Genomic DNA, 13507 nt, shown 5'->3' on the forward strand with positions numbered 1-13507 from the left:
TCTTTGGGTACAAAAGACTGATGTCCATGCATCCTTCCATACGCTCAACACATTTATTAAACGCCTGTTGTATATTTTATGGAGAACCTGGACTAAGCACTTGAAGAAGAAAAAGTTCATGAATCACACATCCTGCCTTCATAGTGCTTATTGAAGTATTGTAGGGGCACCTGATGGCTCAGTCGGTTAAGCGGTTGCCTTCGGCTCAGGTCATGATCTTGGGGTTCTGAGATCGCATCAGGCTGTCTGCTCAGCGGGGAGTCTGCCCCTCCTCCCAGATCCCCAGATCATGTGCACCCATGCGTGTTCTCTCTCTCTCTGTCTCAAAATCTTTTAAAAAACAAAGTACTGTAATCAAACTATCCTATAGTATTTATATTTTAATAAAACCTAAGGGAGGAAGTGATGTACAGAAGAATGGCACCAGTAGAACCCAAGCAAGTCTCATGGGAGAGGGCTTCCACTCAACCCAGAGACTAGGAAAGATTCCACGAAAGAAGTAGCATTGGAAATGAGCCTTTGGAGACTGGTGGACAGGTGCACTTCAGACGAGAGCATGGACAAAGGTTTTGCTCAGAAACGCTCAGGTTTGATACAAGAGGCAGCTCAGCTCGGCTTGATGGTGGAGGAGAACTGGAAGGGGGAAATAGCTAAGAAGTTAAGGCTCAACCTTGGAGTGCTTAGGTACAGAGTCTAGAATTACTTCTCCTTCTTCTTCTCCTCCCCCTCCCCCTCCCACTCCTCCTTTTTAAGATTTTACTTGCTTGGAGCACCTGGGTGGCTCTGTGGGTTAAGCGTCTGTCTTTGGCTCAGGTCCTGATCTCCAGGTCCTGAGATCGAGCCCTGCATCAGGCTCCTTGCTCAGTGGGGAGCCTGCTTCTCCCTTTCCTCCTTGCTCATGCTCTCTCTCACTACCTCTCTCTCTTAGGAAAAAAAAAAAAAAAAGATTTTGCTTGTTTATGTAGAGAGAGAGGAAGAGAGTACGCATGAACAGGAAAGAGGCAGAAGGAGAGGAGAGAGAGAATCTCAAGCAGACTCCAAGCTGGGCACAGAGGCTGATGTCAGGCTCAATCCCATGATCCTGACATTGTGACCTGAACTGAAATCAGGAATTGGACATTTAACCTGCTGAGCCACCCGGGCGTCCCTAGGATTTATTTTAAACAAAAGCAGGAACCCCTACAGTTTTTCACTTGAGGAGTATCTTGCTCAGAACTTCTTACAATGTTTTTTTAAAATGAGAGTCATGGGTCTGGGTGGCTCAGTCATTGAAGCGTCTGCCTTCGGCTCAGGTCATGATCCCAAGGTCCCCAGATCGAGCCCCATATCGGGTTCTTTGCTCAGCAGGGAGCCTGCTTCTCCCTCTCCCTCTGTAGCTCCCCCTGCTTATGCTCTCTCGCACTCTGTCTCTCTAATAAATAAATAAAATCTTTTTTTAAAAATGAGAGTCATTTCAATACCAAAAAATGAGAGTCAATAAGTACTTAGTGAAAAAGTGTCTGATTATCTTAGTTTGGGTAAGACTGCATGAGATGGTATCCTGCATAAGAAGGATACCATAGGGTGAGAAACTTACACAACAGAAAAGTACTTCTCACAGTTCTGGAACCTGGGAAGTCTGAAAGCGGGGTGCCAGCACCGCCAGCTCCTGGTGTAGACCCAACCCCCTCCCAGTGGCAAGATGGTGCTCTTCTTGGCACATTCTCACACGGTGGAGAACAGAGAGAAGAAGCAGGCTCTCTTGTGTCTCTTCTTGTAAGGGCACTAATCACGTCAGGAGAGCTCTACCCTCCAACGTGATTACCTCCCACAGGCCCCCTCTCCTCACACTGTCCTCCTGGAGGCTAGAGTTTGATGTGCGAATTTGAGGGGGACACGGTTAATGACTAAATAATGCAGTTCCAGATAGATGTGGTAAAACTGTGTCATTCCTAAAGGATTATTTTCTCCTACCCTTCGTTGTGAAACTTTTGTCACTGAGTTTCCTGGGAGGCAAGGACCAGCACGTGCTGGGGCTTGTCAAGGTTATAGCCAGAGCCGGCCGGAGCCTTTAATCGAGGCCATCACAGTAGAGGATCTTGGTGTGTGGTGGTTGTGCACAGGCTGCAATTCACGCTTGCCTATGCACCTGATTCTCTTTTGTAAACTTGTCACCAGAATAGCATCACTCTCAGCCCTCATATTTCAAAATACCCTCCCATGCTCGGATGGGAGACAGCGGGTATGCCAGAGACTGCACACAGTCACTGTACCTAGCCCCGGCCGTGGCCAGGAATGAGCTCTTCTTACCAATACGCCACGAAGAGTCTTGGGGCTCATAAATTAATTTAGAGTCTTTGTAGTAAGGTTTTAGGGAGTCTTCTGTGTGCTTTCTAATTTTATCCCGGAGTAAAATTTTAGTAAGGAAAGAAGCAGGAAGGTGAGATGAGGAAGCCATCCCCGTGGGTACGTGTTGTCCTTGTGAACTCTCCCCAGTGGCCTGAAGTCGTTGTTGCTGTTGGAATCTTCAAAGACTCTCGTCAAATGCTGGTGGGAGGCTTTGTGGGTACCCAGGCGCTGAGCTGACGTCCCGTGGGCGTCGTCCCCGATCAGTCCCCATGCCGGCCCCGGTGGCGGGTGGTGACTGTTGTCCTCAATTCTCGGGAGGATCCGAGATGATGAGTAACTGGCCAGAGTCAGAGCTGGGAGCGGGAGAGCAGAACTGAGATGCTGGTTGTCCAGATGCCGGGGCTGGAGGGCTGCAGCAGCTCACTGTCCGGAGACCTTGAGAGCTTTACTTGTCCGGCCACACTCTAAGCTTAAAACACCCCAGCTCCTTTCAAAGGAGCAATGGAACTTGTATTCCCTGAAACAACATGGCACTTTTGGAAATGGATCCTAGTAGAAAGCCAGATCACGGTGGATTTGAAGACCAGATCCTGTATCTTAGGAGCTGAGTGAGTTTTTATGTCCGCCAACCAACAAGCTTTGCTCCGGGGTCTCCCAAGTCCCCAGTACTGGGGCAGGAATGGCATCTGTGTTCACCAGCCCAGAGCCCTGCCCGCCCAGCCTCTGCGGGTCGCCTCTCCTCCCTGCTGTTCCTCGCGTCCTGCTCAGGCCTCTCAGGGCCCCTGTTGTGTCCCATTGTAATGATGCAGGCAGGGTTCGAAGGAGTCCTGCAGAAGTAAACCTTCTAAAATTAATCCACTGGGACGCCTGGGTGGCTCAGTCAGCTGGGCGGCTGCCTTCGGCTTGGGTCATGATCCCTGCATCCTGGGATCGAGTCCCGCATCGGGCTCCTTGCTCCGCCAGGAGCCTGCTTCTCCCTCTGCCTCTGCCTGCCACTCTGCCTGCCTGTATTCTCTGTCTCTCTGGCAAATAAATAAATAAACTCTTTTTTAAATAAATAAATAAATAAATAAAATTAATCCACTTAAAATGAGGACCAGAATGGGGAGGAAGGAAGGGTTTGGTTAGACCCTTATCTTGCAAAACAGTATTAAAAATTATAAACATAAGCTTAGTAGTTTTATTTATTGACTAATAACATGCAGGTTATAATTTCACTTACATGTGAATTCTTTAAAAAAAAAAAGATTTTATTTATTTATTTGAGAGAGAGAGAGAGCACAAGCAGGAGGAGCAACAGGCAGAGGAGGAAGCAGGCTCCTCACAGAGCAGAGAGCCCGATGCGGGGCTCGATCCTAGGACCCTGAGATCATGACTTGAGCCGAAGGCAGATGTTTAACCCACTGAACCACCCAGGCGCCCTGTATGTGAATTCTTAAAACAAAAAAGGACTATTGATTTGAGAAGTTGTAACTTGTTTGAGAAAGAACCCTCGAGTCCTACACTAGCACAGCCTTCTTCAGGTCACACTGTGACTTCTGCAGCATGACCAACAGGGCCCCTTCCAATCAAAAAGTGGACAGTTTCAGCAAAAACACACGAGGGTTGATGCAGGTTTCGCAAGGGCCTCTCTTAATGATTTGATATTCCAGTCACGCTCCTCTGAAGCACCTCTAGTGTCGTCATTCTCTGTCTTGTCGTCTGCTTAATCTGTGAACTGGTGTAACCACCTCCTCAGCGACCTGTGGTGGGTGTGAGCAGTCCTCCACCTGGGCCGACTCTAACTTTCTAAAAGCCTGCTTTCTCTTTATTTTTGCAATATTTGCACTTGTGCTCTGCAGTGCATTTGCAAGTTCCTGGTTTTCTGTTTTGTTTTGCTCTGGGCCTTGCGACCCCAGATGGTCCCAACCGTCAACAGAGACGTGGGCCGAGGAGATGCTCGGGTTGGAGGTGGGGGCTGTTAGGTGGACACCAGCATCGTGAGTGGTCTGCTCAGTCGTGACTGCTTTCGTGTCATTGTGACTTCTGTTCTCAAGGACTTGGTGGCCCCTGCTTCCAGAGCCCACCCTGTGCGTGTTTGTATGTCTGTCTCCCTAGCTAAGCCAGGCACAGACTGGGGTCTGGGCCTCCTCGGATGCTGTCAGAATTCCCATGTGAAATGAATGAATGACAGTCTCCGTGGAACTCGTACTTTTCCGTCTTTTGACTCCAGTGTCTCCAGAAGTCTTTCAAGATCTTTCTGCGTCCCTCCCACTCACTGCTTTGCACTCCGTCCTTAGGCCTTTCCGAAAAGAACACCACCCACTTGGAAAGAGCCAGTGACCCCTTTGCCTTTAGTGCAGGGTCTTCTCGTTGTCGTCCCATCGACTTCTCCAGGATGTCCTCTCTTCGTGCAGGTGGCAGGGCAGAAAGCATGGCGGGACGGAAGAGCGGAAAGTGACAGCTCATTCTCTCCATCCTTTAGATCTTGAGTTCAGCTGAGGAACTAGTCCCTAAGTGCCCAGACTGAGCTTCTGCCCTGAGGACAACAGGCCAGGGACCCACCAGGAAAACCCCACCTGCTGGGCAGAGAGTAGACGTGGCTGCTTCTTCACCAGATGGGGCTCCAGTGACCTGTCCTTGCCCTTCAGCTCAACCCCTGCTTTCCTGCAGAGCTCCACTGCCGCAGCTCTCTGTTTCCAGAACCTTCCTCCCTCTCCTCATCCTGTCCTGCGCCATGAATACTGCAGTTTTCAGGATTCAGCGGAAGTATCACCTTCCCCAGAAAGCACTGGGGATTCACCGTAACATATTGACTCATCTACCCATGAAGCTGATACGCCCCTTTCTCCCCTCCAGCCGAAGTGCTCCCTCCCAGCCTTGTGTCTTACGTCCTACATATGGGTGACTGTTCGTGCCACCCGCCACAGCCCTCCGTCCCAGCCCTGCCTACGCCCATCACCTGGAAAGTCATGTAGGGCAGGACCTATCTTGTTCCTCCTTGTATCTTGGGCCAATATGCAGAGCAGAGGTAGGCACGGGCATGTCCGTTGAAGGAGTAGATGGACGATCGTTATTGTGCCCGGTTCCTCTTCCCTGCAAGGACGGCCGAAAAGTTCCCTGTTGAGCTTGAGTTGTTTGTTTCACCTCTACCACCCTTAGTACAGCGTTGGCCGCTAGAACAGTTTGGTCGGAAATAAAATGAGAGATTGGCTTTCCCTCTGGATGCTTCTGCATCCCGAGGCCATCTCTGGCCTAAGGACGGGACTGTCATCTCCCGTCCTGGCATTGACGGACTGAAGTCTTACAGCTGAGAGCCCTGCTCTGTGGAGCCCTGGAGCTCTGGCAGTGAAACTGAGACTGTGCTGGTGGAGAATGTGCTAGAACACAGTCTGCAGAGGACAAGCCATTCAAGAAGCCCTCCCGTGATTGACCAGGACAGGGAGTTGCCGAGTTGTCTTTGGACATTGTAGATGCCCCCTACTAGATGCCCTGTGTGGCACGGAGTGAATGCCCAAACCCACACTTGCTTCCTGTCCTTAGTCTCATTTCCTTGAAATGGAATACGCAGCCAGTGACCCAGCAGGCCTGAGGCTTCAGCCGGAGAAACGTGGTAATGACTCCCTTTGTGTATCATATTTTATTAGTTAAACTTCGCCTCCAGTACGTTCTCTGAAAGGAGGAGGTGTTCTCAGATTTCTGGTCTTGATTCCTTTTTTTGAGTGGAGTATGGCAATATGGAAGCTGGAGAAGCGGGGCAAGAGGCTTTTAAAGCAGACATTGTAGATGAATCGATGCTAATAACTTTGGTTAGGGACCTTGGGGGCTGTTTGCCTACCTTGACTTTGTCAGCAGTGGGTTGGAGAGGCTGGGCTCCCACGTCTGGGGTCCTTATGTGGATACAGCTTTGAGCTTCAGGAGAGCTTTGCTGGAGCTCAGGTCAGATCTTTGCAGGCAAAGACCCCTTTTTTCTCATTCAGAATGCAGATTTAGCATTCCACACGTAAGAGCAGAGCATGAGAAGGCTATCCAGAAAGGGCTTACCATTGACCACTAAACAAGAATGGAAGAGATCCATGGTTGTTGCCCTGCTTTCCGCAGGTTGGAAAATACAGTAAAGCTGGAAATGACTCTGAAATCATTTCCTCAGCAAAGGTTTGCCGGGGGCCCGCTGCTTATGAGACCCATGGTCAGGCACTTGGATTCCAAAATGATTAAGACAAGAACCCTGCCAAAGAGTTTGGGGGCAGGGGAGACCCACACATAAGCAGATAATTACAAAACTTGACAAGCCATCAGGGAGAACATGACAGTGAATAGAGTCCAAGAATGCTTCAGCAAGACTTGCGATTTCAGAGTCAGCACTGAAGGTAGGCAAGAGTGCGGGAGAACTCTCTAGAAGGAGGTCATTAACTGCGCATGCAAGTGGAAGGAAAAGTGAATGAGCTCATTTGCATGCAGAAGGCTAGAGCATGGAGCACGGAGGGGACGTGGTCCCTGGTGCAGGGCACTGTGGGTCCCTCCTCTCCGGGGCTCCCTGGCAGGCACCGGGCACTTGTCACTTAGCCTCACTGTGAAGTCTGACCTGCCCCTTCCAGGTCATGGCCTGCTGTCTGGATAACCTGCCTTCTGCATCATCCTGAGGCAACCCAATGTTTGCAGTGTTGCAGAGAATCCATTTTTAGGATTTAGATTTGTGATAGCAAGTGGTTAGATAAGGAAATAGGAACTGCTGGGAACTTAAGAAAGGTGGGGTTTTTTTTTTTCCTTTTTTTTTTTAAAGGAAGGTGTTACAGTCCTCGAACCAGGTAATTAATTTTTTTAATTTTTTTAAATTTTGTTTTGTGGTTTTTAAAAATATTTTATTTATTTATTTGACAGAGAGAGATCACAAGTAGGCAGAGAGGCAGGCAGAGGGGAGCGGGGGGAAGCAGGTTCCCTGCTGAGCAGAGAGCCCGATGCGGGGCTCGATCCCAGGACCCTGAGATCATGACCTGAGCCGCAGGCGGAGGCTTAACCCACTGAGCCACCCAGGCGCCCTGAAACCAAGCAATTGAAGAAAAACCAGCCATCCTAGCTTCCCAGGGACCAAACCCTTAACATCTTTGCAACAGAGAAAATGACTTTTGGGGGGAAGTGGAGAGATGTCACTATCTAAGGAAGCTCTTCAAATTTGAAAAACTGGGAAAATGGAAAGGCGCTGAAATGTCATGGGACCTCACTTGCCTGTGTTTGAGTAGAACAAACAGAGCTAACTCAGCCAGTACCCTTCACTCTCTTGGGGGCCAAATGAAAAATTCTGTGCGTGATTTTTTTTTTTTAAAGGCGTGCAGGGCTGTTTTCCATCCAGGGGCTGTGGAGCTTGGGGTCCTTATGTCCACCCTTACTCGCGCCCATCCCCTCGGCTCGATGCTGGAGGGGCCGATGTCTACACATGAGCAATTAAGAGACTCCTTGGTCCTCACCTCCCCACTCAGAATCAGATACAGGGGCTCACGGAAAACAAACCCAGGCCTGACGGGAATAGCAGCATCTCAGTGTGGAGAAAGCGGCCCTTCACCACATCCCCATCGGTCAGTTCCTTTGGTGCTCCCTGCATTTTCCTAGAATTCAGACTTTCTGAAAAAGATTTATGTTTTTTAGAATTTCCCATAATGCTCATTGAGGCCCCGTTGTCTATGAGCATGCCCTTGCTCCAACTCAGCACGACTGATTTCATGGAACATTCTATCTTTCCCCGTGGAAGTACTCAGCTGAAGTTTCTACCTCAGCCTCCCCATGGGGACAAGTAGCAGGACATGAGGAACAGATTCAGCTGCCACCGGTGTAGCTCGGCTTCCTTCGTCCAGGACGGAGCTCCCCGCACATCGCCACACAACAGATGCTTGCACAGGTTCTGTTCCAGGCCTTTCCGTCAGGTTTCACAAGCTGTGCATGCTTGCTCTCAGAGGACCAGCGCTACAGAATCCTGAAGCATCCCTGTGGCTCTCCTGAAGGTGCCTTTACCTCTCAGGATTACAGGGGCACGCAGAAATGTTTGGGTCTCGGCCGGGGAGGGTTTCCAGTGCCCGTCTCAGGCCCATTCTTGTGGCCGTTTGCTTGCTTTGGCCACTCATTCGGTGAGTGTGTCAGGCCCCGGCCTGGGGCTTCCTCTTCCTTCCAGCAAGGCCGGCCTGGGCCACCACCCGAGGCAGTGACACACCTAATGGGGACCATATGCTCCACATCTGTTCTTCTAACCCTATTTCCAAACAGAGCATTTAATGAAGGACTTTTGAACGGTTTCAAGAGCAGCCGAGGTCAAGCCAATGTTTGGATGCTGACGTTTCTCTGAATTTTCCATGACCTGTGGATTCAATGAGAAAAAAATGCTTGAAATCAGGACGAGAGAAATACAGGTGGTATGGTTTCTGGTCACCAGTCCCAGCCACCTCTGAAAATCCCTGTTTTCATTTTTACATTGTCATTTCCAGGTCATCGTGGGCAGGTGACTTTATTAAGACAACGAGTACCCACAGTCTTTGTGAGAAGAATCTTATTTTATTTTTCTTAAGATTTATTTATTTACTTATTCGACAGAGATCACAAGTAGGCAGAGAGGCAGGCAGAGAGAGAGAGAGGAGGAAGCAGGCTCCCTGCCGAGCAGAGAGAGTCCAACGCAGGGCTCGATCCCAGGACCCTGGGACCATGACCTGAGCCGAAGGCAGAAGATTTAACCCACTGAGCCACCCAGGTTTCCCTGTGAGAAGAATTTTTAAAACCACAGACCTTTGTGTCTCCCCATTAGCTTTATTCATTCAGGGCTTGAAGTTCCAGTGTCAGCTTTTGCTCTGTTTAAACCCTTGGCCTAAGGAGGAAAAGTAATGGCTGAGCTTTCAAGGATTCCTTTGAAAACATGGCGGGAATTTAAGAGAAAGCACTGAAAACCCAGGCCTTTTAGGTACTGCTGGTGGCTCCTCTGGCAAGTTTTCTCCCCGTAGAAGTGTGTGTGCCCGTGCGTTGGGCTTTCTCCTCTCGACCCTGCCCCCCCGCGGGTGTTTGCGAGTCCCCAGACACTCACTGTGTCCTTTCCTTGCTGTGTTCCAGTCTCCGTCTCCTGGCAGTTCCTCCCCGCTGGGTGCAGAGTCCTCGAGCACACCCCTCCACCCCAGCGACCCCGCGGAGGCCTCCTCGAATAAAGAGGTAGGGAGCCATTTTGTTTCAGAAGCCGCCAGCCTGTGTTGTTTTCTTCTTCTTCTGGTGTGAGTTTTCTTCAGCTTCCCACACAAACCCCCCAAACTCCACCCCCGCCACCACCACCACTACCAGGGAGAGAAATCCTTACCTCTCCTCTTGAGCGTGGAGTTTAGTGACAGAAGCCATACCGTCCAGTCTGATAGCCACTGGCCACAGCTGTCTGCTTTGACTAACCAATGAAATAGAAAGTCACCTCCTCAGACACACCAGCCACTGTTCAGGTGCTCAGCAGCCACACGTCATGAGTGGCTGTTGTATCGGACAGGGGAGATGACAGAACATTTCCAGTCTTTCTGGAAAGTTCTCCTGGACCACGCTGGAAATGGAATATTACGAACTCTAGAGCAGCATCCTTCCTCATGGCATTACGAGCCTCTGAAACGAGGCTGCCATGTGGTTCGGGAAGTGGGCTGGTTTCTTAAATACCCATTTACTTCAGGCACAGGTGGAATAAATTTCATGACATCTGGTGACTGCTTGTCCTGGCTTACGGGGGGTGGTTCCCGTTCACACCTGTTGTACAAGCGGTGAACCCAGGAAACGCGTTTCTAAAGCAGCGCAGTCCCAGAGAACATGCTCCAGGGATGGAAACCGTCTGCTTCTGCGACGTCCTGTATGGCCGTCACCAGCCCCAGGTGCCTACCAAGCTCTTGAGGTGTGGCTCGTAGGACTGTGGAACTGAATTTTGCATTTTATTCCATTTTAATCAAATAGTCACATGTGGCTAAAGATGATTAGACCGTCCAGCTCTAAAGTGTCCCCCTGTTGGACAGTGAGCCATACGGTCCCCCTGCCGATGGAGGCCAGCCTGAGCCCCCATGGAGAATGCTGAAGTGAGAAAATGCTGCTGTTCCCACAGAGGTTCCTGGGGCTATGAAAACACAGATGCTCTTCCCACAGGGGAGCCCCTGCCTTTTCCAACTATTGTCTCTTTACCCCCAGGCAGATGCCACCCCTACCTCATTACGAACCAGGGTCGGGCAAATAGTGGCCTGTGCTAGAGTCCACATGGGGGTTCAGCGCACCCTAAATACAGACGCTGCCTAATCATTGCTGAGGGTAGGCAGAAAGATGTGCGCCGGGTAATGAATGATTGCTCATTTTCCTTCCTTTTGTTAATAATATTGTGCTAAATGCAAGAGAAGAAAGCCATCTCCATTTAACCCTGAGTGGCAGATCCCTTCTAAAGGGAGTCTTCATTAAAATAGACCCTTAAACTATCACTGAATATACATCCATTCGCCATTAACTACTCGTGCAGGGAGAAGTATAATTTTCAATAATCTGTTCCTTTTAAAGCAAACAAACATAAGAGAGACCTTCTCTAAAATGACACCAACATTAGGATGGAAATACTTTGTCCTCCTCTGGTCTTGTCCTCAGACCCTAGGTCACGGGAACAGGAGTAGGAAGGTCACTGTTTCTGTTGACCCCAGATCCCACAGCTTTGCCATATGCTTTTATTCATAGTACAGGGATCGGTGAGAACCAAAAGCAAGAAGAAAGGGGTCAAGGCCACAGTAATAATAAGAGCAGTGAGAGTTACCATTTCTTGAGCATTTACAGCATTCAGGAATCTGTCCAAGCAAATCACAGGTAGTATCTCATTTAATCCATACAATAATTCTGTAAAGGAAGAATCACTTCCTCATTGTTTGTTGAGGAAGCCTAGAGCTTCAGGAACTTACCTGAGGTCCAGGGCCCACAGGTGGTCAGGCCAGGATTTGAAACCAGATCTCCTGTGGGGCCAGGCTCTTGACCCCAGGTGAAAAGTGCCCCAGGCCACACACATACAGTGTAGACAAGCTAACTTGTAGGTCTTTATTCCAACTGTCAGACCTCCAGGCTCTGCACACGGTTCAGTGTGACCTCCTGGAAAATCCCAAAGATTCTGGCCTTTCATCCTCTTGAATGTGGCTTTATTAATTCTTGAATATTAAGGATCAACTGATGTTCGTTTCTGTCCAGTGTGAGAAAACAAAGGACTAATCAGACACCCGAGTATTCAGCGTTTGATTATTCATCAGATATAATAAGCCGGGCAAATTTGTTAGTTTCTCCGTTCCTACAGGACTTGGCACACGTTTCTGCATATCCTTAGAAATTATGATGAGAATCCTCTTTGTGTGCAATAATTAGAGATTCTTTCATTTCTCAAAACTCTTTTTTCAAAAAACTTACTACTGCAGAGACTAAAGAAAGCCAGTCATGAGCTTATGAATAGAGAATAAGTAAATGTACCAAATCCCCTCCATTGTGGCTCTAAATAAAACTACAGATTTTTTTTTTAAAGATTTTATTTATTTGACAGAGAGCACAAGCAGGGGGAGTGGCAGGGAGAGGGAGAAGCAGGCTCCCTACAGAGCAGGGGAAGCCCGAGAGGGGGCTCGATCCCAGGACTCCGGGACCATGATCTGAGCCGAAGGCACTCGCTTAACCAACTGAGCCACTCAGGTGCCCGAAACAGCAGCTTTTAGAATTATAGGCTGAAGTAATACTTTTGTAGCTTCTGCTAAAATCTGGGGACTGTCCTTGTGATTAGCATTTAGAAAAGTGTCCTACTGGCCCAAGAAAATCTGAATTAGTTTCTTGGATGTACTTGGAGGCTAACCATTTTGACAAAATAAAGGAAACCCTCACTCCCCCCGGACCCCTCGCTGCTGAGGGCAAGGCCAGTGGGGGTGTAGGGAATAATAATTTTAAAGCCTTCAGTCTTTATGAGGAAGCTGACTTCCACCTGCATACCATGAACTTAGGGATTTTTGTTTGTTTGTGTTTAACCAGAATGAGACAGACCTGCCACTGGCACTCACCTGGGCCTGTCTTCTCACTTGGAAAGTAAAACAAGTGGGAAGCACTATGGAAATGCGAGTTGTCTTTCCTCCTGTGCACAGAGCTTAGCTGGGTGTGCATTTTTCCGTGAATGCATTAGCAGCCAATGATCTTTCCTTCCCAGAGGACTTGTCTCTTTTGTTTCCTTAAAGATAATCCCTTCTGAAATAAGAAACCCACCATCCTTGGTGTAACGGACCATTGCACCCAGGCAGGCACATCCTGGTATCTTGTGTGATGAGTGTCAGATTCTTGTCATTGTCCTGAATTGAGTGAGATTCTTAAACCTGGGTGTCTTTGCCTCTGGTTTTTTGTTTTTGTTTTTGTTTTGGGGGGTTTTGTTTTGTTTTTTTTTTTTCACATGTAATGGTTAACACTACTGTGTTTAGAATGTTGTGCGAGTGGTAAGTGGTTGGTGTCCCTTTGCTGTCCCATCTCCCCCGTGAAGACGTTCTACACAGTACTTCGAGATGGGAGCTCTTCCGGTGGTGTCCCAGCCCTCTGTTGGGCCCTAACCCTTCCAGCCACCAGGCACCCCCAAGTTCACCATCAACCCAGGTCAACGTGTTGAGCAACTGTGCTATACTAGATCTCCTTTTCCTAGAAGGGACATATTTAAGTGATGACTTAACGCTAGATTCTTCTTAAGATTTATTTATTCATTGATTAGAGAGAGCACACGTGGGGTTAGGGGAGCAGCAGGCAGAGGAAGAGGGACGGGGGAAGCAGGCTCCCCACAGAGAAGGGAGCCTGATACAGGGCTCCATCTCAGGACCCTGGGACTGTGACCCGAGCTGAAGGCAGACGCTTAACTGACTGAGTCACCCAGGTCCCCGGTACCTGCTAGATTCTTAACACTGGAGATCTTTAGGCTTCCTGAGGATAACTCTTGGCCATGCAAACCTTCCTTTTTGCTCATGTGCAGGACTCTTGTCTTTGCCATTAGCTCCCCACCCCCCTGCAATGCTCACATCACCCTGCCTCAGATGTATCCACTACAGAGTCTGTGACTGGATAAAGCAGGAATGAATTTCTTGCTCTTGGGCCTCTCAGAGTTACCTTTAGGCCATTGACTTATGGAAGGAACCAAATGGTAAGTGTTGCTCCTCTGCGAGCTTTTAAACCACCATCC

The 13507-nt window shown here is 49.0% G+C and overlaps 1 protein-coding gene across 7 annotated transcripts in view; it reads left to right on the forward strand.

Annotated features, from left to right (window-relative positions):
* APBA1 (amyloid beta precursor protein binding family A member 1) overlaps window positions 1–13507 on the forward strand; it is a 199300-nt gene that overhangs the window by 151219 nt on the left and 34574 nt on the right. For 6 of the 7 annotated variants that reach the window (XM_032308664.1, XM_032308661.1, XM_032308660.1 and 3 more), the window contains one exon: window positions 9394–9489. The exons of the other annotated variant lie outside the window; for it this stretch is intronic. In XM_032308664.1, coding sequence (XP_032164555.1) covers window positions 9394–9489 — 96 coding nt within the window. The remainder of the gene's footprint in view (window positions 1–9393; window positions 9490–13507) is intronic. 7 annotated transcript variants of the gene reach the window in all.

Source organism: Mustela erminea, chromosome 12 (genome assembly GCF_009829155.1).
Source record: "Mustela erminea isolate mMusErm1 chromosome 12, mMusErm1.Pri, whole genome shotgun sequence".
Lineage (NCBI taxonomy): Eukaryota > Metazoa > Chordata > Mammalia > Carnivora > Mustelidae > Mustela > Mustela erminea.